The sequence below is a fragment of the Telmatherina bonti genome (genome assembly GCF_933228915.1).
Source record: "Telmatherina bonti genome assembly, chromosome: 17".
Lineage (NCBI taxonomy): Eukaryota > Metazoa > Chordata > Actinopteri > Atheriniformes > Telmatherinidae > Telmatherina > Telmatherina bonti.
In genome coordinates this window covers 32,480,405-32,505,002 of record NC_136615.1, presented here as the reverse complement: position 1 = coordinate 32,505,002, position 24,598 = coordinate 32,480,405, and the positions used below count along the sequence as shown (strand labels likewise).

The 24,598-nt window shown below is 39.0% G+C and overlaps 1 protein-coding gene across 1 annotated transcript in view; it reads left to right on the top strand.

Moving 5' to 3' along the window:
• The window catches only part of wdr7 (WD repeat domain 7), a 142,562-nt gene that overhangs the window by 46,561 nt on the left and 71,403 nt on the right, over positions 1 to 24,598 (top strand). Inside the window, exons 20-22 of the mRNA XM_079256537.1 lie at positions 10,097 to 10,215; positions 10,346 to 10,469; positions 21,223 to 21,336. Of these exons, the coding sequence (XP_079112663.1) occupies positions 10,097 to 10,215; positions 10,346 to 10,469; positions 21,223 to 21,336 (357 nt within the window). The remainder of the gene's footprint in view (positions 1 to 10,096; positions 10,216 to 10,345; positions 10,470 to 21,222; positions 21,337 to 24,598) is intronic.

Sequence of the window (24,598 nt, the reverse complement as noted above, 5' to 3'; positions counted from 1 at the left end):
GAGGAATTAATCAGTTTGGATTAAACATGGGAATAAACCGGCCACTTAATTCAAAATTAAGTTTAATTTAGTATTGTCATTTTGAAGTGGATCTACGTTTTTATTTGAAATTAAGGAAGAATTAAAACTCGTAAACGTGGCCATTGTGTTTGTTTCTGGCTTTTGTTGGCGGCCGTAACGTTTTTCTGTCCATTGATCTACAGGTTGTATCATGTGATCCAGTAGCTCCACGTTAACCGTCCCAAACTATTTCCTATGGAGCCACAGTTGAAAGGGTCGGACATGATGCGATTTGGTTCGGTTTTATGAGACGGTTTTACCATGGAAACACATAAAACAGTGTTCCTGACCATCCTGTCTGAACGGAACCGCTCAGTGGAACAAGGGCATCAGGGAGACCCGTGTGTACATGAAGACCGGACTTCACTTCTTCATTAGCGTCTTACATTTCCTGAAATGAACCTGGACTTTCTGATCACACGAACCGGTTTGGAATCGGTTAAAGAAGAATCGTCAGTGAAGAATCGTGATGTTTACTCGGGGTGGAAAATCAAATTGGAAAAATAAAATAAAATTAAAGGATCAAATATATACAAATAATCCATTATAACATTTTTGTTTTTATTTATCTTTTTACTTGTTTTCTTGAGCTTTATAGCAGCAGAATGATGGTCTGGCTGCTGTGTTGTCTTTTCCTCATTTCCTCAAATTAAGAAAAATGACGAACAAAAAACTTTTTTTTTTTTTTTTTTTTTTTTTTTAGCGTACAAAAACCAGCGACATTAAAAAGTCGTGAGAAGCGCAATTTAAATTAAATCGGCACCCAAAAAATCTAATAAAATAAAATTCGGACAAAAGCATATCGTCACTGCCCGAATGTCCACCGCCTTGATCACAGATTTCACACACAGCGTAACTCGCGTAGCCTGTTTCGGCTGTCAGTCCGGTTCCGTATGGGACAGTTTCTGCGTCTGGATCAGTGGTTTGTGACAACTGACCTAAACGGTCAGAATTTATCCCATTTCCAGAGAAATTAATGTTAGCATGCTGGTGGTGCTGGTGAGCTAGTGGAATTTCAAGTGTTTGTTTTATCTCTTTTTTTTTTTTTTTTTTTTTTTCCAAACTTCCAAAGTAGTATTTAAATCACCAACAACACAAAGGAGAGCTTCCCCATGTTGGCAGACTGCATCTGGAAATGGCTACTTGTGTGGGCCACGTCTGCAGAATATGCTTCCCTACGTGACGGGTGAAGTTTTAAACAAAACGGAGACGGTGGAATGAAAAGAAAACTTCTTATGAAGAAGGAAAATGAAAGAAAAATCTTTATTTGCTTCATAAAGGTGAAAATGTTGAGTCTGTTTTTTTGCAGCTGGAACCTGCTCCTGTTCACTGGAGGGGAGGTTTTCAACCAGCTACCACCATCTGCCCAATCTCCACCCACACCCCATACCTACCTACCACACTGCAACAAGCCCCAAACCTGCAAATACACACACCAAAATTCATGTCTGTGTGTACGCAGTCGCCACACTTGGACACGGAGGTATAAGTGGCACCCTCGGGTGCAGGGTGGAGGCGGGATTTTAGTGCTATTGTCACGCCTTAATGGAGGCCAAGCATGACAAGCGTTTGGACTTATTCATACCACACGCCTATTCAGAGGGAACGCTCGGCCGTGACGTCTGCTCAGCCGGCTTCTCCTTCGCGGCGCGTGTGTTGGGGGGGTCTGTTAACCCCTCTCAGTGTCTCTTTTCACATGGAAATAAATGAGGAGGCCCTCTAATAAACTGCATGGCAGCGAGACGAGCAGAGAGCCAGTCGTTCACGCCGGTGCAGAAATATCATCCTTATTTCTTCTGCTGGGGAGCAATGCAGCCACGTCCTGCAGCTCGGCTCTTTTCCGTCACACACGTCGTCTTTACAGCAAAAATAAAGGCAAACGATTAGTTAATACCCTAAATTTTTATTAATCACTTATTGGTTTTCTGTTGCTTTTTACTTCTGAGCACAAAAATTAGTTACAGAAGGAATAGTGACAGATTGATCATTAAACTACATTTATAATCATGATTTTTTTATTCAAAAAGCATAAAAATTGTGAAGTTTTCCAGATCTTTAATGTCAACATGTAAGTTTTAGTTTCTAGTTTGATATATTTGATCTGTCAGTTGGAGGTGATTACACAGCGATCGGATTGATTTGCTTTAAACAACGTTTTTGCCTCATTTTATTCTTTTTACATCAACTAAAGATATCTGATTTTTATTGGACTGAATTTGAATAAATAAATCTGGATTATAATAAATCCACATCTAATCCTCATAAAAGACAATAAATGGAATTGTTCAATCAAGTTGTATTAAAACGTGTTTATAAAATTTATGGTCAATCAAAACTTTAATAAAACTGAATTTAAATTCATAATACTCAATTATGATTAATGTGCAGAAACAAAATCACGAGATAAAATAGATCAACAAAAAGTCTAATTGTAATCTAAAAAATATGTGCAATATTTGATCAATTTGAAAATTAAATTTTTATTTATTTAAATAAACTTCTTTATAATGAAATAACCAAATGGAAAATCAAATAAATAATAAAATAAATCATGTATGTCAAATAATTTAAAAAAAAAGACAACAAAACCTTTTGCAAAGTCATGATAAAACTTTTTAAAAATAAATTCAAATGAATTCTCAAAATGCACAGACATGAAAAATGTATTCACAAATAGCTCAGTTAACATACATAAAAATAGGGAAAAAAAGGTGTGAAAGACAGTTTCAGAAAACACACACAAATATCTATATGTACATATTCTACAGTAAGTCATGTAGAAATTAATAATAAATAAAATAAAAATTATGTATATGAACCCAAAAGTGGTGGTAAATAACGCAGTATGAAGTGGAAGGTAGACAACACATTATATTATATCATATTACATTATATTACATCATATTATATCATATATTATATTATATTATATAAAGGTCTATTAGTTAGATTCGATGCAGCAGAATAGAATATGGTTTGATCGTAATCCTGTGATTTTGTTGTTCCAGCAGTGTTAGCATACCGCTATCAGCTGGCCTCTGCTATCCTTCATCTCACCTCCTCTTCTCTTCTCCTCTTTCTCTTTCATTTGGCGCTTGCACTCACTGCATGGCTTCAGCCTGCCGCTTTATCCATGGACAACAACAACAAAAAAAAATATAGAAAAACCTCTTCCATATTTGTATTTCTTTGACTTACGTTTCATGAGGGGCATTTCTCTTTCTTTCCACATGTTTCTTAGTTAATGATGTACAGCGGCTGTACCTGTTCTGTCTGTTGTCTCAGTTCTACGTGTTTTTCTGTGGTATTTGTTCAGTTTCTACCTGTCGCACTTAGCTGTTGAACCTGTTTTACCAGTATGTGTGTGTATATATACATATATAAATTCATATTTTTTGTTTTTATGTGTATAAATAAACAAAAGATGTATATCTGTTTTAATCTACAACATTTTTAAGATGAGATTTTGCTTCTATGAAAATGTAAAAACGTGTTTGGAGTTTTAATTATTCTGGTTCCTGGTCAAGGTTTCAGGTTTTTGGCTCCAAGTCTTCAGAATATTGTACAATTTCAGTCGGTACAAAATCATTTTTTTAACCATAAATATACAGCCCCTTCTCCACAAAGGAATGTGTTGTATTAAAAAAAGAAATGTATAAATGATATGGCTTAAAAAATACTTGTGCCGCAACCTGAAAGCATTTTTCTCTGTAGGATATTTGTGAGCTGAAAATGTTTTTTTATTCAAACTAATATCTGCTTTTTATTCCTTCACCAAAATATAGTTTCATCTCTTTTTTTTAACTTATATATTTAGATAATTATGTAACTTTTTGATTAATTTATTTCAATTTTCCCCTTTTTTTTCCATTACAATACCAAAACCAGTTTCGCTTTTGTATCTTAGTTCCTCTTGCTCTCATTAATTCTAACTATATATGTCTAGGTTTGATTTTTAAGATTTGATGTTTATCTTTAACAAGACTTAACTTTAACTTTTGTCCTTAGCTTAGTTTATGATTTGAAGACTTATAGCAGTACTTACCAACACAATAGATCCATGTTAGCTTAGTCTGAATAATTTTCTTAGTTTACTAATTTCCAGGGTTTTGAAATAATAATAATAATAATGATGATGATGATAAAAAAAGTGACATTTTATTACTTTTTTTTTTCTCACGCATGCCATGCATATTTTGCATTGTTTAAAGCATCATTCTTGTACATGCTCAGAAATTAACTATATTTTTTGCTAGTTGCAATTTGCAAGATACCAGCAGGGATTTAAAGGCCTCGCATACTATCTACAATACCACTTCTGTTGTTTTTTTGTGCTATGATTGTTAAGTTCACTAAAGGCCAACTGCCTCTATTGTTGCCATGTTTATCATTTTGTTTATACCTGTTTTCACCTTACAAATATGCCCCTCAGTGGCATCCCCCTGTAAAAATTGTAGTAAACCAGCAAATATATAAGCAATTACAAAAGGCAACAATGGACATCAGGTTAAAAAAAAAAAAAAAAAAAAGTAATTTCTCAGCCTTACAAAAAATTACCTTAAAACTTGTTAACTGCTTAAAGTTGTTGTAATTTTGGAGGTTGTGAGTGAAATATGGCTAACAGTGAAATAAATGGATTAGCATTAATCTACTAGTCATGATTTAAGCAAATGGCTAATACCAGAATAGATGAATTAGCATTTATATGTTAGTGATAATCCAAGCTAATGACTTCACAGTGGATTTAAAGCATTGAGTATACATTAGCCATATTCCTAGCTAATGGCTGAAGCCAGATTAGATGCGTTAGCCTTTATATGTTAGCGATAATCCTAGCGAATGACTTAACGGTGGGATAAAAGCATTTATGTCTATTAGCAATATTCTTAGCTAATGGCTAACGTCATAACTGGATTGTTACATCTCTATTAGCTGTAGTCCTAGCTAATGGATAATAGAGTAAATTAATTAGCATGTATCTTTTTGCTGTAATCCTAGCAAATGCATTGGTGCATATATATTCCATATAATCCTAGGAAATGACTAACAGAATAAACAAATTAGCATGTATCTATTAGCATTAAACCTAGCTAACGGCCTATGGTGGAATAAATTCATTTGTGCATACCAGTTCCATTTTATCCAAGGAAATGGCTAACAGTTGTATTATTGCATGAGTAAATCTATTAGCTGCACAGCCAGCTTATTGTCATCAGCAGCATGCATTGATTAGCATATACCTATTACCTGTAAGACTTTTAATTAATAAGAGAGTAGAAGCATTAGCATATATGTTTGCTCTGAATTTAGCTAACGGGTAATTGATAAATAAATAAATAACAATGTATTTATTGGTTTTAAACATATTTGATGGCTGAGAGAGATACAAAAATTATTACTTTGCAATTAGCTGTACACCTTGTTATTAGCTAATTGCAGAATGAATGATTAGCATGTATCTATTATATGTTAACTAATGGCTAACAGTAGAATAAACTTATATGTCAGTATTAATCCATTTTCTGCATTACTTTTGGATCATTTGGACATTTTGTTGAGAATCTTTTCACAAAGGTCAGCCACCAAGTGTCTAGCTTAGTGATATCAAGGTAGGTTCATTAGGCATATTATTAAGTCCCCTTCATATACTGGCATTATGGGATCTTAATCTGACTAACCAAAGATAATTTTATGTGTCCAGTTTTCCGTAAGAACATTCTTGGTGCAAACCAAACCAGGATTTTGTGACGTGTAAAGACTAAATTTGATCAAATCTTAGATTTCTTTCTTTACTTTAATTCTGTACCACTAACTTCTTCTGTCCTCCTTCACTTTGGTACTGTTTCAAAATTATATCTTTCTAACCTGTTCTCTTTCGAATATTTTTCTCCTTCTCTTCCTTTACAAGCTGCTGTAGCTGCCAACACCAGCACTGTCGCCACTGCTGGGGCTCTGGGGGCTTCTGGGGGCCTTTCTCAGGGGGCCCCTGGATGCCCCAGCCCCGGTCCTGCTTCTCATAACATCCCCTCAGTCAACGAAGGTACACACTGATCTGACGGGTACCACTTAGGAAAAATCTTGAAGCCATATTGATTTTATTCTTATTATTTCTTTCCAATAACTTACCTTTGCCTTTGGAGAGGTTCTGCTTTCTAAACCTTCTTTACTATATCGTCCCTCTATCTTTATTTTCTTTTAGTCTTTACAAATGATTTTGTTTCTAGCTTTTCTTTCTTTCCATTCACTGCAGTTACCCATTTTTTGGTCTTTTTGTTCCTTTTTGAAACCACATCCTTTCTCAATCAGTCTTTCTTGCATCAGTCTTGCTATCCCCTCCAGTCAGTGTTTGGTTTTCCTGTCAGGTGTCTAGCTCCAAGTTTTTTGCAGCATATTTGTCCTTGTTTTTGTCTACAGTGCTGTGTCTCTGTCTGTCTGTCAAAGCAGAGTTCAGTCCAATCTTAATCCAGTCAGTTGAAGATATTGGTAGTTATTTTTTCTTTAAATTTGTAAAATGACTCCACAGACAAAGTCAGACCAGTTCTTCAGTACTGAGCTTTCAGTTTCGCTGTTCATAACACAAAACTCAAAATGAGTGGCACAAGAACAAGTTGGGTTAATATTTTATTCAGTTTGCCAACCATGGGCCCTGAATGGGTTTCCTGAACTTATCAATATAAAGATTTATGTCATCTGCCAATGGGTCGACTTTACTGTCTTTTGCAACTGACAAATTTAAGAGTGTACTGACACCATTCATAACACTTTGGTCTTTTTGTCCTTTGTTTTTAATTGTTGAAGTATTGTGCTGTCCAGCCTCTTTTTCCTGCCAACTGTCTGTCTCAGTGTTCATAAGTCCTGATGTTTCAGTGTCTCTGTGCTTTTTGCATGCTTGCTATTTCAGTCATGTTTGATACCAGGAGGAGGTATGGGCCTTGGTTAAGGACAATATCTCTATGTAGTGATAAGACAAATAAATCCCCCAAGGGGGGAGGAATCTCTGCAACAACTGGAAGTTACCTTTTTTTTCCTGCTTCCCCTCTCTTTAAGAATCTGAGTCCTACACGTATTTTACTTTTGGAAAATAAAATGCTGTAAAAGTGGCAGAAGATTTAATGATATGATTGTAAATTAACTTTGGTTTAATCATTGTAATCTCCAGTTAAGGTCTTTCTGGTGTCTTATCTAATATCCTCTTTTTCCATCTATTATCAACTGCTTTATTTTATCTGTGTTATTTCTTTTAATAGGATGTTGGCTTTACTCAATAAGGCTTGCTGCCCTATCCGTATATACAATGAATGTGCTCTTAAATTATTCAAACAGTTTGTGGTATCTTTGGGGAATGAAGTGCCTTTTTATAGCTAATGACCTTTAGTTTCCGGTTAACAGACTAAAACAAAGCTGTTTTTATAATGAGGAACAGCAAGCATGCACACAGAGACTTGTTCCTTACCTTTAGACGTAGTAAGACCATAGAACTGATTTTGCATCTTATTTTCAATAGCATCAGACCTTTATCATAGTAAATATTTTATTTTTAAAAAATAGAGAAATACTGTCCTGCAGAAACAAAATCTAAGTCTTTATATTTTTTCTATCAAAGAAAAGACATTTTACCAATTGATAAAAAATAAATTTCTCAAGAAAGGAAAAAGTCAGCACCAGAATCATTTTGATATTTTCTTTTGACTTATTTTTTGAGTAATCAACTCTAATCTATTGTAAAGCATGGCTCAATGAGATCTTTATGACTAAATTATTATTAGCCAATTATCTTAACTAGCAAAGATGTTGGCAAATAAAATCCTAGTAAAGCCATTAGCTAACTGTCTTAGCGAGCAAGGAAATTGACCTGAAAAAATTTTATTGAAGTTGTTATTCGTTTGTTATCTTGCTGAATAAGAATAATGATCAAATATTTTAGCTAAGTTATTAGCTAACTATCTTAGCAAACAAAGATATTAAACAAATAAAGCCAAATGAAAAATCAAATAAAACCTTATGAGTTGATTTTAGCTATCTTTGTGAACAAGAATAATAAACAAAATCTTAGCTAAGTTACTCGTTAACAATCTTAGCAAAGAAGAATAATAAACAAATAAAATTTAAGCTAAGTTATTAGCTAACAACCCTAGCAAACAAGGATGATAATCAAATAAAACCTTATGTAAGTTGTTTTAAGCTATCTTAGTGAACATGGATAATAATCAAATAAAACTTTAGCTAAATTGTTATTAGCTAATTACCTTAGCAAATAAGGATAATAATGAAATAAAATCCTAGCTAACTAAATTATCAGAAGTCAACTATCTTAGCTAAGATAGTGGCTAAATAATATCTTGGCTAAGTAAATTATTAGCTGAAATAATTGCTACACAGATCGTGTGTTAATCTTTATCAAGTACTTTGAAGCTTATGTGATCAGTTCTTAATTTTTAAAATAACTTCAGCTGTCAAGTACAAATGCAATAAACTATTTGACCATTATAAAACCCGTTTGAGTCATTTTATGTTTGTAGGTTTCATATTTCAAACATTTAAAGGTTTCTGCAAGACAGTGGTATGTGTAGATGCTTCAAGTTGAGGTTGACTGATTGTTTTTTTTTTTTTATTACAAATATGTTGACCAACTGGCTGTTTTTGATATTCAGTCCTGTTTTCCAAAATGTTGCGACACTATTTTGTAAACTTAAAAACTAGTTCTTCCTTATAGATTTGATGCCATAAACATGCTTTTAAAAAGGGAGAAAACCAACCTCAGATGATGATCTTAGGTAATCATCTATGCACAGTATGGAATTATTTAATTACCTTATAAATTATTCAGATAATTAGCCTTGGATGTTTCAAAATGGTTTTCCCAAGAAAATGTCTTCTTATAACAGCTGATATGTTGTTTTTGTCCTGTTTCCAGTTAAATAGTTTTTTTTTTTTTTTTTTTTTAAAATCAATAACTTGTTTATTTCTGTTTATAGTTATACAGTGTCTTTTTGGAGACAGAGTTGTAAGACATGGAAAAATTATTGGTTTTTTTTGTATTTTATGTCCATTATAATACATCCGTCAACCTCTGCATAGGATCTTCCTTCTAATGTTTGAGTTTTCTCCATATGTCTTGCTGGCGGAGGTAAGTTTACATGGAGCTCATGGCAAAGAAATTTGTGAAATAAAATTTCTTTCCTGGCTGATAGCCATTCAGTGTCCATCTGCATACTTGCATCTTCTATGGAAGCCATATATTGAACCAATATATGTGAATAAGGTGCTTGGTATATGTTGAGTATCGGCTATAAAACATTAAATCCATTCTGGTCACAGACATATTAAAGCTTGTGTGCATATTTTTGGTGTTTGGTCTAAAATACAAATCTGTCCTTATGTTGGCTCTCACCAATACAGCTGGATTTGAGCCCATTTAAAGCGAATCTAACACACTTTAAATGTTAGTTTTGTCATCAGTAACTCAGGATAATATGGCTACAATGAGATTTTATGTGTAGCTTTTTTTTTACGTGTATCACGAAAAGCCATTGTTTTCAAATGTTTTGAGTAAAAAAAGTCCCATGCTTCTGAATGAAATGGTATACACTTAAATCCATCATGCCAAGGTGTTGTTAAGAAGCTGTAGGTGATCCACTTGGCAATACTGCATATCTGTTTCTATGTGTAACACCATCAGTGTCTGGTTAGGAGGCTTAAAGACAGTGTTGATAATAATCCCATCCTCTGTGTAACAGTTGTTAAGTGATATTGTATGAAGACACTTGACAGTACGATGTCGGTGTGAATGTATAACGATGTTAGGAAGTCACTGCTGTCATTTCAAAACAGATCACTTCTGTCTTGAAAGGAAACCTGTTTTTTCTGTTTACATGGGTTTTATTCTAAATTTATGTTGTGACGTTTCCGTGTTTTAATGTGACAGCAGTGACATTAGTGTATGAGGAAACACTGTATACATGAATTAGTCATCCTTGTAGTTTTTTCTGACAGTTTGTGCTGATATACGTGTGTGTGTGTGTGTGTGTGTGCGCAGGATGGAGCCAACTGGCCGCCATGCACTGCGTGATGCTTCCTGATCTCCTTGGTCTGGACAAGTTCAGACCTCCTCTACTGGAAATGTTGGCAAGGAGGTGGCAGGACCGCTGTTTGGAGGTGTGCACCGCTCCACGCTGAGCCGTTGGGAAGTGTGGTCACTGGCTGAAGTGAAGTCGGAGGGTGGCCATGATGTAGCTACTCACCTGATCTAAGTCTTTACCATGACTGGGTCTTTTTGTGTTTTTAGGTACGTGAAGCGGCACAAGCTCTACTACTGGCTGAGCTGAGAAGGATTGGCCAGTCTGGACGCAAGGATACTATTGACATGTGGGCTCCATACTTGCCCCAGTATGTGGATACCGTCAGCTCCCGTAAGTAGCCAGAGACAACGGTCCAGAAAGGTGTTAATTAGACACTGGTCTCTAACACCACCTTACCTATCTGTGTGTGTTGGACTTGGTGTCCATGATGCTGTTCCAAAAGAGCGGTATGGAAGCTTTTGCTATTGGCAATCCAGAGTTAAAGCTTGGTTTGAATCACTGCCTGTAAATCAGGCTAGTTTCTTTGGGATGACGAACACTTTTGTCTTAGATTTTGCTCATAAACTTTGAGTTTCTCTGCTTTGACAATGAGTGGAGATGGTCCGGTTTGTATCACTGCTTTATATAAATCAAGTGGTTTGACCGGGTTCATCACACAGAGACATCTAGCTTGTACTGTGGTTATCAGTGGTTTAAAGACATCTGTGATGAAGTGCTGCTTGAAAGTTAGCCCCTGGAGTTCCAAGGCTATCTTTCTCAGTCGAAAACAGGTAGATTTGCTTTTCTCAGCTGAATAAAAATAAGGATATCTTCACATCACCATGTACCCTTCAGTAGCGTTTTTGAGTTTAGTATTTCTTGGACAACCATTTTGAGATATTAATGACTTGTCCGTCTTCTGGAGATGCAGTTGATTCTTTTATCCCATTGCAGAATGGCAGGAGAGGCCTGTCACCGATCAGAGCAGACTGGGCCTTCTGAGAGAAGTCACTTGTTTCTCTTCTTAGTTTAGTGAATCTTTTTTAATCATTTTTAGACAAACAGGAAAATACGTGTATAAGTTATATTTCCTATGAATTACTTACTATTTCTACTCTATGGTAATATAGAACATTCTAAACAGGTGTTTGCAAGTAATTTCTGGCCTTTTTCTATCAACTTTTACATAATTTGCTTAAACAAGGATATAATACAAACATTTTCAGTCTTAAACAGTTTAATATTAGAGTTCCCGCAAATCACTTTCTGATTCCATGCGACATGCAGGTTTCGAAACAGATGTGTCTGTCAATTCTTCATTTTTTTGGGTCTTTTCCGATCAGATTTTTAGAGAATTGAAAGAGTAGCTTGTTAAGTAAGAAGAAAATGGAGCAGTTTTCATTTTTAGTTGTGTTCTTTGTAGTACCGATGATCACTCCTCAGTTTATGGCAACACTTTACAATACTAGACATAAAATTTACTTCAGTAATAGGGACTCCTTAGGGGTGAATCAGGGACTGATAGATACTTAACCAGTACTTACTGGTGACCATGAAGACCAGATGTTTACTAATAAGACTAGTCTTTGTGGTCACCAGTGGGTACTGGGTAATTACCAATTAGTTCCTGATTCATCCCTAAGGCCCCTGCCAGTACTGGAAAGTGTTACAGATTTTAAAAGGCCCATTTCTGCTCCCTTTACGTCCATTCGTTTCAAGCATCCCTTCCCTCATACTTTCATTTTCCCTCATAGACTGTATATAAGAGATGGGCGGAGCATCTGTGATGTCACCCGTAAGTTTCTGAAGAGTTGAATTTAAGCTCATTGGACGGTTCCAACAATCACCATCTTGGCAGCATCACACGTGTCATCTCTCCTGGAAAATACAAGAATGGGCTGTGAGGGGGGGGGGGGGGGGGGCTATGAACATGGGGGTGGATGATTGACATCTAGTGAGCTCTGACCTGCCTGTAGCTAAGAGCTATCCGAGCTAATGGGAGCTAACCAGCTAACTGAGCTAAAAACCATGGTTGTTCCACATTCCTCCTTTATAAAGCAGGATATCAGGTACCTGTTTTATAAAGTTAGAAAAAAATTCACTCCCCTCACAGTCGTCATGAAGGTAAACCTGACCTTCGCATTAACTGCTGGAGGTTTCCGCTTGTTTGTCCATTTTGTTAGCATTGCTTTTTGTCAACACCATCCACCAGAGGGCAGTACAGAGTTCAGGCGCTCATGATAATGTACATGAACAGAGAGAGAGATAAAAGGGGGGCAGTGCAGTAGACTGTGATGGCCTGGGTGCAAGTTAGAAACGTAGCGGTTTCTTTGTTCCTTTTGCGTGTCGTACATCAGCTGTGCTGCTCAGAACTGCCCTGGTTGTTTCTGAAGGCACGACTCTGTTGCTCCTGCGCTCACAAGGGCCTGAAAATGGACCAAGTTATGCATGTAAATGATTAATGAAAGGCTCTGGATCCATCTTTAGCATCGAACATAAGCGGACTTTAAGGCGACATTTCTAAACAGACGGCTCTGTGTGGTTTTATTTTTTTGTTTCTTTTCTTTTAATCAAAGCTTTTCATCGCTCTGATGGGCAGCTTGCTGAAACAGGAAGATAATCCACCCATTTTCAGCCTTCTATGCCACCACATTCTGATTGGTCATTCGTTTCTGGACTGGGAAAATAGGAATCAATGTGACACGCAGACATAGTCTGTTATTTCTGTGTGTCTTTCTGCCTCCCTGTCTGGCTCCCTGTTGCGCTTCATACTCCCTGGTGTCCCTCATCTGGCTATAGTTAGACCTGCTGATGGGAAGAAAGGTGAATCTCCACCTTCTTTTACTAGAAACGGCCTTCTAAAATGCTGCATGCATTTATGTTCAGGAGTCGCCCTGCGGTTGCTGAGGATGCTGGGGATTTCTCTGGGGAACGGTTGCCATAGGAACGGACACTGGTCAGTGTTGTGTTACCACAGCAGTACCGCAGGCGGGGGAGGTGAGGGGGGAGTGATGGACCAGTGACCTCAGGGGACGGGGGAGGATGGAGCGGGGGAGGGAGTCCAGAGACAGAAGGAGCGATAGAGATAGAGGGAGGTTAAAGGGTCATTGAATTTGATCTGTGTGCTGCACAGCAGTACTGTAACGGGCAGTAAGATGACTCCCGCTGGTCTTGGAAACTCTGGAATATCACGGGAAAGCGTACGTTTAGATCCTCTGGCAAAGTCCTGACATGTTTCTGGGATTGGTCTCTGGTTTTAGCACATAAATTTTTCATTAACTCTTGTTTTAAATAAAGATTTCTGGTGAATTTTGTGAGAGAAAAAAGACAAAAATTTTGTTGTAGAATGTAAATAAATTCTTTCAGTTGAATACATTTAGTATACTTTATATGCTGGCATCTTTTGTAACTAGTTACATTTCAAAATAAATTTTTTTTTTTTTTTTTTTTTACAATAGATATGTAGCTGACATTGTGCAGTTAGCAAAAGATGTCATCTTATATGGAAGCACACTTAGCGTCCACTTAATAATAATAATAATAATAATAATAATAATAGTAATAATTCATTTTATTTAAAAGCGCCTTTAAAGTCACTCAAGGGCACTGTACAATAAAAACAGCCATTAAACAATAAGAAACAATAAAAACAACATAGAGCTGTGGGACAGAGTGATTACAGGGAGTATGCTTTCTTCTCATCACATCCACCTGTTCATTTGATTGTTACCACAAATAAACAAATGGCAGCAACACCACTCATTCAGTCATGTAGATGTGGTGAAGACGACTTGCTGGAGTTCCAGAATGAGAAAAAATGGAGATTTATGTGGCTTTGAACGCAGCATGGTTGTTGGTCTCAAACATAATCACTGTCCTCCAACGGCCTCCACAGTCACCCGATCTACATTCAACAGAGCAGCTTTGGAATGAGGTGGAACGGGAGATTCTCATCATGATGAGGTGGAACGGGAGATTCTCATGGTGATGAGGTGGAACGGGAGATTCTCATCATGATGAGGTGGAACGGGAGATTCTCATGGTGATGAGGTGGAACGGGAGATTCTCATCATGATGAGGTGGAACGGGAGATTCTCATGGTGATGAGGTGGAACGGGAGATTCTCATGGTGATGAGGTGGAACGGGAGATTCTCATGGTGATGTGGTGGAACGGGAGATTCTCATCATGATGAGGTGGAACGGGAGATTCTCATCATGATGAGGTGGAACGGGAGATTCTCATGGTGATGAGGTGGAACGGGAGATTCTCATCATGATGAGGTGGAACGGGAGATTCTCATCATGATGAGGTGGAACGGGAGATTCTCATCATGATGAGGTGGAACGGGAGATTCTCATCATGATGAGGTGGAACGGGAGATTCTCATCATGATGAGGTGGAACGGGAGATTCTCATGGTGATGAGGTGGAACGGGAGCTTCTCATCATGATGAGGTGGAACGGGAGCTTCTCATCATGATGAGGTGGAACGGGAGATTCTCATCATGATGAGGTGGAACGGGAGATTCTCATGGTGATGAGGTGGAACAGGAGATTCTCATGGTGATGTGGTGGAACAGGAGATTCTCATCATGATGAGGTGGAACAGGAGATTCTCATGGTGATGAGGTGGAACGGGAGATTCTCATGGTGACGAGGTGGAACAGGAGATTCTCATGGTGACGTGGTGGAACAGGAGATTCTCATGGTGATGAGGTGGAACGGGAGATTCTCATGGTGATGAGCAACAACAGTGTGATGCTTTATGTCAACATGAAGCAAAATCTGCTATAGAATGTTTTAACATTTTATTCTATGGCACCAATAATTCAGGCAAATCCAACCCGGTATGAGAACGGTGGACCTGATAAATGCTTTATGAGTGTAAAATGAGGAAGACTTGACATTGCGGACTCTATAAATAAACAGGTGTTCAATTGTCCTCTTGGCCCTTAATGTCGCTCTCCTCCTCCTCTCTATACGCAGTCCTTCAGAAAGTGTGGTGCTGAAGGCAGGTAGCTGTATTTATCCATTAGGTTTTAGTGTTGAGGAAATGTCACTGAGCTGGGGCAGTCACAGAGCTCCACTGTCGCAGCGAGGGGGCTGACCTTTCAGCTCCTGAAAGTGTTTAAAAGGCTTTAACACAAAGAACCCATAAGTTGTTAACCTCCATCTAAAAAGGGAGACTAAAAAACACTGTCAGCTCCATCTCTGATATCACTGCTGTGTGTAATTACACAGACTGGAAGCAGGGGGAAAGGTTTAACCGAACTCCGCTGTTTCTTGGTGAGCAACAGCTGACCGTGTCCTGAAAGCCACCCCTCCAAAATCTGCTGCACAGATGTTCCAACAATCAAACGAGAGCCCTTAGGAGTGTGATGGGGGGAGCAGGTGAGGTCCAGGCTGCAGAATGGGAGGATGCAGAGGGAACAAATGCACCGTAAAGACACTTGATTAAACAGTCCCACAGCATTGTTTGCCGTCACACATGCATGATCACACACAGTTTTCAGGGTCAAACTGTGCAGCTTTACTTTGATCAGTATTTCCCTTCCTCTGCCCCGTCGTCGGTTCTTCTGCCTCGCTCACCCGCTGTCGTTAGAGATCCTCCTACTCAGCTCCTCTCTGTTTTCCCTACATCCTCTCTGCTTCTCCTCCTCACATTTATCTTCCCATCTCCTATATTTGATACTTCTCCACCTTCCCGTTCAAGCGTATTACTTTACCTGCAGTTTTTAGTTTGACCTGTGAAGTACATGTATGTTTTGCATGTGCACATGCGGAACTATGCACTGACTTCTCCATCAGTTGTGATGGAGTTTACGTCAGCCAGCAGGGCTGCAGGGAGAAACCATCATGGCCTCATCAGAGGCGAGGTTTTCCTCGGTGTAAATGTGTTCCAGGTGTTTTTATGCCCCTGGTTGAGCGTGTTGAAGTCCCGGAAGTGGTGTGTCTTTGGGTGGAAGTAGTTTTTCTCGTGCACCCTGCAGTGAGATTACAAACTGTCTGAATGGTTATTGTTGTAATGAGTAATGCTGTGAAAACCCTGAAGGAAGTCTTTCTACACTCCTGAACAAATACTTAAAACCAGGGGGAAAATTGCAAGTATTGGCGGTTGTGTTTGTCTTTTTTGGGATGCATTGCGGTGCAGATGTGGAAGCTGCGAGGCGCCGTGCTTCAATGTTATTAATTTTTAAATCAAACTTGTGTATCTTGTGAAAATATGTTCAGATAGAAAGACCTTTTTAACTTTTAACTTTGACAGTGAACAGTCAGACAAAAATTCAGTAAAAGCCAGATTTTTGCACAGATTTAGACTTTTTAAGGCTCTGATTAAACAGTTAATGAACAGTTGGTTTTCAGTACGTTACCTGCTCTGCTGCCAGCAGGAAACATGAATCCTTGTGCTTCTTCTTCTGGTCTCAGCACCGTGTTCAGGATGGCTTACTGCTATAAAGCAGTTTCCTGAAACATGCTAATATTCTACATTTCTAAAAGTTTGACATCCTTTATTCTCCACCAGTCTAAACCCTCTTGGACAAGTTTATAAGAGAAGTTTTACAGTCTTTCTTTTCAAAGATCTGGTTTTTGCTCTCTCCAGATGTTCCAGTGTGTAAATATGGTTGAGGTTGGGTCTGCGGAGGATCCGTTTCTCCCACAGACCTGATTTTCAGTCCTTTTCTTGAATCATGTGGCATTTTTCAGCCTTTTCTCCCCATTTCCCCTCCCAGCCACACTTCCATGGAGAGTTTCTCCATTTTTACTTTCACCAAAGTGGAGGTAAGACTAAAGAAAATGAGACACATCATGTGTCTTTGTCGCCAGGTGTAATAACTCTGGTTCATCGTTGAGCTGGTGCTTTTATAGATCATTAAGAGGTTCATAAACTGCCTCTGGAAAAGCAGTCAGTGTCTAAAGAAAACCTTTAGAGAGCTCAAAGATCTGCAGCTCAAGACCACTTTAGAGGATTAGAATAACATTTTGCTGCTTGGAAGCCAAATCTGTAGAAACCGGGAATAGCTCCAGACCGTTGCTACATCACGATGCTAATGTAGCATCATCTCCAAGAAAGATGCTTCTCTGCTCCATACACAGCAAACTGAGATGTTTAAAGCTTACTGCTGTTCATGCTGCAGCGGCTCACGCCATCAGGACGCCAATGACCCAGAAATCCCAGTTTGGACCTTGAGTCCAGCTCATCAGCAACCATAAAACATGTTATTTCTTTAGATATTGAAATCCATCTGATGGAGAAAGCCGATTATGAGCAGGTTGACCATGTTCCAGCTCTCAGATTAGCATCTTTTTTACTTGTCTTTTACATCAAACATGGACTTTTGACTTTAAAATGGAGAAAAAGAAGGAAGCAGGAGAAGACGGGAGACTGAGGAGCACAACGCCGATGTTTTAAACAGGAGCCAATCGAGCCCAAAGAAGAGAGGAGGTCCTGGAGGTTAACAAGGCATGCTGGGAGCTATGTGTCATGGCTGACATGACAAGCTTGACCTTGGAGCAGGCCAGCACGCCCCCGACTCCCCCACTCATCCCTGCCTCCACTCCCCCCTCACTCCTGTATCTCACTTTTGCAGCTGAGTTATAGGTTGTAGATGTGTGTGTGTGTGCAGAGGAACAGGAGAATACACCAACACAAGCTGGCCAGAATTAGGCCATGTTCAGACTGAAATGTGCGTGTGGATGTTTTTCTGTCGTCATGGGGATCAAACCTGACAGGACACCCACTTATGGAACCAGACCGTGGTCCTGGTGAATGTAAAGTAATTTTGTACAGTTTTAGTTGTGAGGATGGATTTACTCTCCACAACTAGACAATAATTAGTTTGTATCATTAGACAATAAAACTGATGTGTTGGAGAAGCCTGTCAGGATTTCTGAAGCCCTTTCCCTCTCTGGCCACGTTTACATTCGAAATGAATGTTAAATCTGCTTTAAAGATAAAAAAAAAAGACTGTGTTAACTCCTAATTCCCAATGAAAATGACAATCTCCAATTAAACCTAACTCCGAATTCAGTGGCCGGTTTATTGCCGCCTTAAATCTGAACTGATTAATTCAGCTATCATGTAAGCGTTTGTTCTGCTCTAGGTGTAAGTAATATATGCGACGACGCGGATGTTCTGCACAGTCTTCCGACTCCCGTCTTTGTTACATTATCATCCTCCTCCTCCTCGGCTGCTGAAAAAAACTGAAGTACTACGCTCCTGTTGAGCTGGTGATTCAAAATTATCATCAAAATCAAAGCAAAAATGGCTCTTATTATAGTTTTCATGTTGTTGGGGCATTGGTGTCTGTCTTTAAATGTGTTGTAGCGTACTTTTTCATGACCTTGATTTACGGTTCATTGAAATTTTCCATTCAACGTGCATCAGCAAAAAACACCAGACAACTTTACACTTCATGCTTTTCTGTCATAACCACGCCCACCACAAACTTCCAACCAATCACACAATACTTGTCAGAACTTCACGAGGAGAAAGAACTCCTCGGCTGATGCATTAAGAAGAAGCTGCAAGATATCTCCAACCCCGTCCACGTCCAATGATCAAAGCAGTGATGTTATTAATGGTTGCATAGCTTCCATCTGCTGCGTTGCCTCTTTTAACTTTTTGTGTCTCTGCTTGATAGTGCCTGAAACTTTCGTTGGAATGTGGTGGTGAACTCTACACTGTCCTCTAGTGGATGAATTTAGTAACAACTATGGCAACTGACGAACCATAAGCTGAATATAAAATCTGGACGAAGCCTCCGTGGCGTCACCTGTAGGTTTCTGAAGAGCTGAACTGAAACTCATTGGGGGGTTCTTACTGCCGCCATCTTGGCAACGTCACGCGTCTCATCTCTCCTGGAAAATACAAAAATGGGCCAAGAGGTAGAGCTGAGAGGGGGGCTCTGACTGTGGGGGTGGATGATTGACATCTAGCAAACTCCGACCTGCCTGTAGCTAAGAGCTATCTGAGCTAATACGGAGCTAACAGGAACTCACCAGCTAAACAGAAAAGTTAGAAAAACAATTCCCTCCCCTTACACTTGTCATGAAGGTAAACCTGACCTATTAAACCTAAATGGATTTTTGAACCAGGCTGTAAACATGTTTATTTCTGCTGTTAAGTTGGTCTTTTCAACATGGGAGATGTTTTCATGTCATGGGGGATTTTCTCTGTTTTGGAGCCCCTAGTGGATGAAGGGGGGACTGCAATTTTTGGCACTCTTGCATAGGGTTCACTTTTAACTGCCGGAGGTTGCTGCTTGACCGGAAAGTATGTGAGCTGAGAAATTTGACATAAATGAACTGACTTACAAAAATAAAAAGAGCTTAAATGAGACTTTTGTCTACAGATAACTGGAGCAGACGTGGTTGCAGTTGCACCATCACACTTATGTTTGCCCTCACTAAAACTTTTACAATTACTGTGATATTGTGTAGGTTTAACCATCAGTAGCTACTACAGATGTACGATATTATTGGCATACTGATATTATTGGTCAATACTGACAATAAAATGCAGAATTGGAAAAATACGTAACATAGTTTTTGCACTTCAAACTCTTCAGATAAGTCTCCTTTAACTCAAAATGACAAAATTTAAGAGAGTTGCATTATGTTTTTTCAGATATGTTTGTTAGCTACGTTCGCTTAGCTACGTTTGCTTAGCTGCGCTCGCTTAGCTACGTTCACTTCCACGTTCACTTCGTTATGCTCGCTTAGCTATGTTCGCTTAGCCACACTTGCTTAGCCACGTTCACTTACCTACGTTCGCTTAGCTATGTTCACATAGCTACGTTCCCGTAGCTACACAAAGGTAAGTGGGATGCACATCTGGTGCAGAGAGGCATTGGGCCTCTACAGACCTACACAGAGCCCAAGGTTGTTACGACTGGGCACAGACGTTGTGCCCGTATAAACCGGCAACAGGATGTTTTGGGTTATTTTTCTTTACTGGTTGTCTGGTTTTTCTGTTTCAGTTGTTGCTTTTGCATTCTGTCTGATTTTTCTTTGTCTCCTTTTTATTCACAACAATAACCAAAAACATATTCTTACATATTCTATTGTACATAGATATATTCCGTATTTGACTCTGGTGCTCCTGGTTTGCCTCCAGCTAAACTTCCACATGCCAGGAAATGTTTTTCTTTTTCTTTTTGAGGTTGACTTTTAGACATGAAGCATTGGAGTCGCAAAGTCAAGCTGAATAGAAACAACATCAGCTGGCCTTTTTGTTCGCCCACATTTAAACATCAGTTATGTTTAAATTAAGTCCAATTAAGTTTTTATCACTTTTAATGTTCTAGATGAATAATCAGCAGTCAGGCAGTGTATCGGCTTTCTGTCAGAGTTTGTGTGTGTGTGTGTGTGTGTGTGTGTGTGTGTGTGTGTGTGTGTGTGTGTGTGTGTGTGTGTGTGTGTGTGTGTGTGTGTGTGTGTGTGTGTGTGTGTGTGTGTAATAAGGCCATTATGTTGAACTGTCGGCAGTGTGTCTGAGCAGGTTAATTGGAACATGAAGCATTGTGTTAACCAGGATTTATCAATGTAATTACACACTGTGTAATTACAGTTTTTTTTAATGAGTGTAATGGGGTTGCTGTGTGGGATGTTAGTGATGTCATGTCATTTTTATTTTTTGTAGCTGAATGCAGTTTCTGACCAATGAATAGGCATTTCCATAGCTGGAGAGAGGCATTTAATAAGGGCGCGTGAATCTATTAATTCAGTAAGAGGGCTGCTTTCCCAGACATTTCCTGACTGTTACCTTTAGTCACTTCATTCATTAGCGCAGCACCATTCATTAGCCCCAACCGCTAATGAAAAGCCACTCTTAATTGGCAATAGAGAGATAAGAGCTAAATGAAAACACTAAATATAGATGTGTGTGGGCCTCAATTAATCCTCCAGATAACAGGGAGACCCAATAAAGCTTTATTAGCTACTTTACCAGGACAGTTGGCCTTGTAATGAGGACCAGCACAGAAACATCGTAGAACGAGAGCTTTATACTCTCACATTGCAGTGTGTCATTACCTCAAAAATGTGAAATAATACCTGCCGACATTCAGAATTAGCTGAACTGCTCTTCCTCTCTTTCCTCAGCTGGGACCGCCACCGAACCCTCACCTCCAGCCCCGCCCACTTCTGAGGCACAGCCAATAGAAACCAAGGCTCCTGAGGAGGAAATGGACGTTACTGATGATGACATCACAGCAGGTAGGAGCAGAATTACATAATTGAAACAAACCAAAAATCTTCAAAAATCCAAACTCACTCTTAAAGTCAAGCAGATAGGAGAAAAAAGGAATTGATATCTGATTGACAAACCAATAATAAACACATTCATCATGGCACAGCACAGTGAGACGGTGCCACAATGCAGATTTCTGCAGTTTTATGCCATGTTGTGTCGTGCTGTTTGGTTTCATTTTGTTACTTTCCTTTCATTTTGTGTCGTGTCATGTTGTTTTATTCTGTGTTGTTCTGTTTTGTTGTTTCGTGTCATGTTTATTCTTAGTTGTGCTTTATCATGTCATTTCATTGTGTTGTCATGTCTTTTTGTGACAATGTGTCATTTTTTCCCCTTTAATTTAGTGTCTTGTCACGTTTTTTATTCCGTATCGGTCTGTTTTGTGTTTTGTTTCATTTCATTCTGGAACCTCTTTCAGCATATTGCTCATTTCAGAGTTCAGTGTTTTTCTACACACCCTTTTATCTTCATAACTTCTTATACCAGAGTACAAAAACCTTATTAAGAGAAACAATGAAGTCTGTGGAAATAAACATGTTCATAGATAAACTTCTCACGAGACAGAAATATCATGGAAGTTTATTCCAGTGTGAAGGGCACAGTGAAGAGGTTTCTACAGGCCACATTTCACCTCAAAGTGGCTGTAGAGGTGTTTGTGGTGTAAAATGAAGCATCTGAATCCCAAGTGGCCTGAAGAGCCTCATCTGGTGTCATTCTGAATACACAAAGAGCTCATATATGATTCATCTGCAGCCGATTTCTGCTGCTTTGCTCCGGTGAATCTGTATGTAGGTTAAACGTGGCCTGTGTCTTTCTGAATCAGTGCAGGTGTGTACCGCTGTTACACTGTTAAAAGCAGTTTGGTGTGTTGTGCACACACATGTGATGAGGTGAGAAACCCCTCTGCCCTGGAAGCGACTGACACCTGCACTACAGGTACAGACACCTATTTAGCACCTCCATTTCTTTGTCACGTTTCCCTGGAAGTTGGACGGTTGGAGACAAAGACATGTTGTCCTCTCCCAAGCATGTTTAGTTGGAACATTTCTGATTAATTCCAATTACAATCATCCCCATCCATCCATCCATCCATCCATCCGTCTGTCCATCCATCCATCCATCCGTCTGTCCATCCATCCATCCATTCATCCATCCATCCATCCATCCGTTCATCTGTCCATCCATCCATCCGTCTGTCCATCCATCCATCTGTCCGTCCGTCCGTCCATCCATCCGTCATCCATCCATCCATCCATCCATCCATCTGTCCATCCATCCATCCATCCATCCATTCATCCATCCATCCATCCATCCGTTCATCTGTCCATCCATCCATCCGTCTGTCCATCCGTCCATCTGTCCGTCCGTCCGTCCGTCTGTCCATCCATCCATCTGTCCGTCCATCCATCCATCTGTCCGTCCATCCATCCATCTGTCCGTCTGTCCATCCATCCATCCGTCATCCATCCATCCATCCATCCATCCATCTGTCTATCCATCTGTCCATCAATCCATCCATCCATCCTTCCATCCATTCTTCTGTCTATCCATCCGTCCGTCAATCCATTTATCCATCCATCCATCTGTCATCTGTCAATCTATTCATCCATCCGTCTGTTCATCCATCCATCCATTCATCCATCCATCATCCATCTTTTCATCCATTCATCCATCCATCCATCCGTCTGTCTACAAATCCATTCATCCATCCATTCATCCGTCTGTCCATCCATCCATCTGTCCGTCAATCCGTCCGTTCGTCCGTCCATCTGTCCGTCCATCAATCCATCCCTCCTTCCATCATTCGTCTATCCATCCATCCATCCATCCATCCATCTGTCCATCCCTTCATCCATCCTTTCATCTGTCCGTCTGTCCAATTGTTTGTCTATCCATCAGTCTGTCCATCAGTCTATCAGTCCATCCATCCGTCCGTCTATCTATTCATCCCGTCCTTCCGTTCATCCATCAGTCTATCAATTCATCCATCCATCTGTCCATCCGTCCGTTCTGTCTCTGATTGACAGCCATGCTTTTTCTCTCTTTGGTCTTTTCACCATTAAGTCCGTTATCGACGCTTCAAACATTCAAACATTGAAGATGGAACGTCTGCACTTAAAATCTATATTTTCTTGTCATGTAATCAAATAATTTTTAAATGAAATTACCAGGAAGGACACACCAGAAGTTGTTATTTTAGAGATCTGAGTAATGAGAAAATGTGGAGGGAGAGGAAAACATGAGGAGCCGGAGAGGAAAAGGACAGATGTGTCGACAGCGGTACAATCATTTGGCTGCAGGCTGTTTCCACGGTGATAGACTCATCACATCAGTCTGTTGTCTTCATGGTCACACAGACAGAGTTCAGGATGTGCAGGTGACGACATTTGTTGCTCAGTGACACAGCTGCAATGCCTCCCAGACCTGAAGACATCCGCACACACACATTCACACACACAACCTTAAGCCTGTCTGAGCGCGTGCTGTAATTATGTCCCCAGCAGTGTCAAGGGATGTCATTAGGATCCACCTCATCTTCCTCCAACAACACCCTAGCTCGCGCTCTCTCTCTCTCTTAGACCTGATTCTGAGTGATTCCAACCAGAAATGCAATTTTTTTTGTTTATGTTTACCGTAAACACAGAAGAAAAAGAAAAAAAACCCCCAAAAGATTGGACAAAAATGTGCATTGACATTTAAATAAATTTTTTTAGATTAATCCAATCATCTTATTTTATTTTATTATTATTATTGTTCTTGTTTGTTTATTTTTCTTATTTTCTGTATTTAATTTTATCATTAATAATTATATTTGACATTTTTCATGGCATAATTTTACTTTTCTTTTTTTTAAAAATTATTTTACTACTGATTTTTTTGTCTATTTAAAAAAATTGATTAGATTTGGTTTGATTTCATATGAATTTTTTTAATTAGTTTAACTCGTTTATTTATCTGAAAATGAAAATATAATTAGTTACCTTCTCGTGACTAGTCTTGATCACTAGTCATGAGTAAGTCTCATCATAGACTCGGATGCTGGTGGAGCGTCTAGCTTCATAGACTGGCTGCTGCTTCAGTACACTTGTAGATATTTCCCGAAGGTGTGAAGGTGTGTTTTCACACAAGAGAAAGTTCAGTTGTTGGATCTTAATGGATGCTGGAACTCAATTTAGACATGCATTTACACACACACACCACATACTATAAATATATGTATATATATAT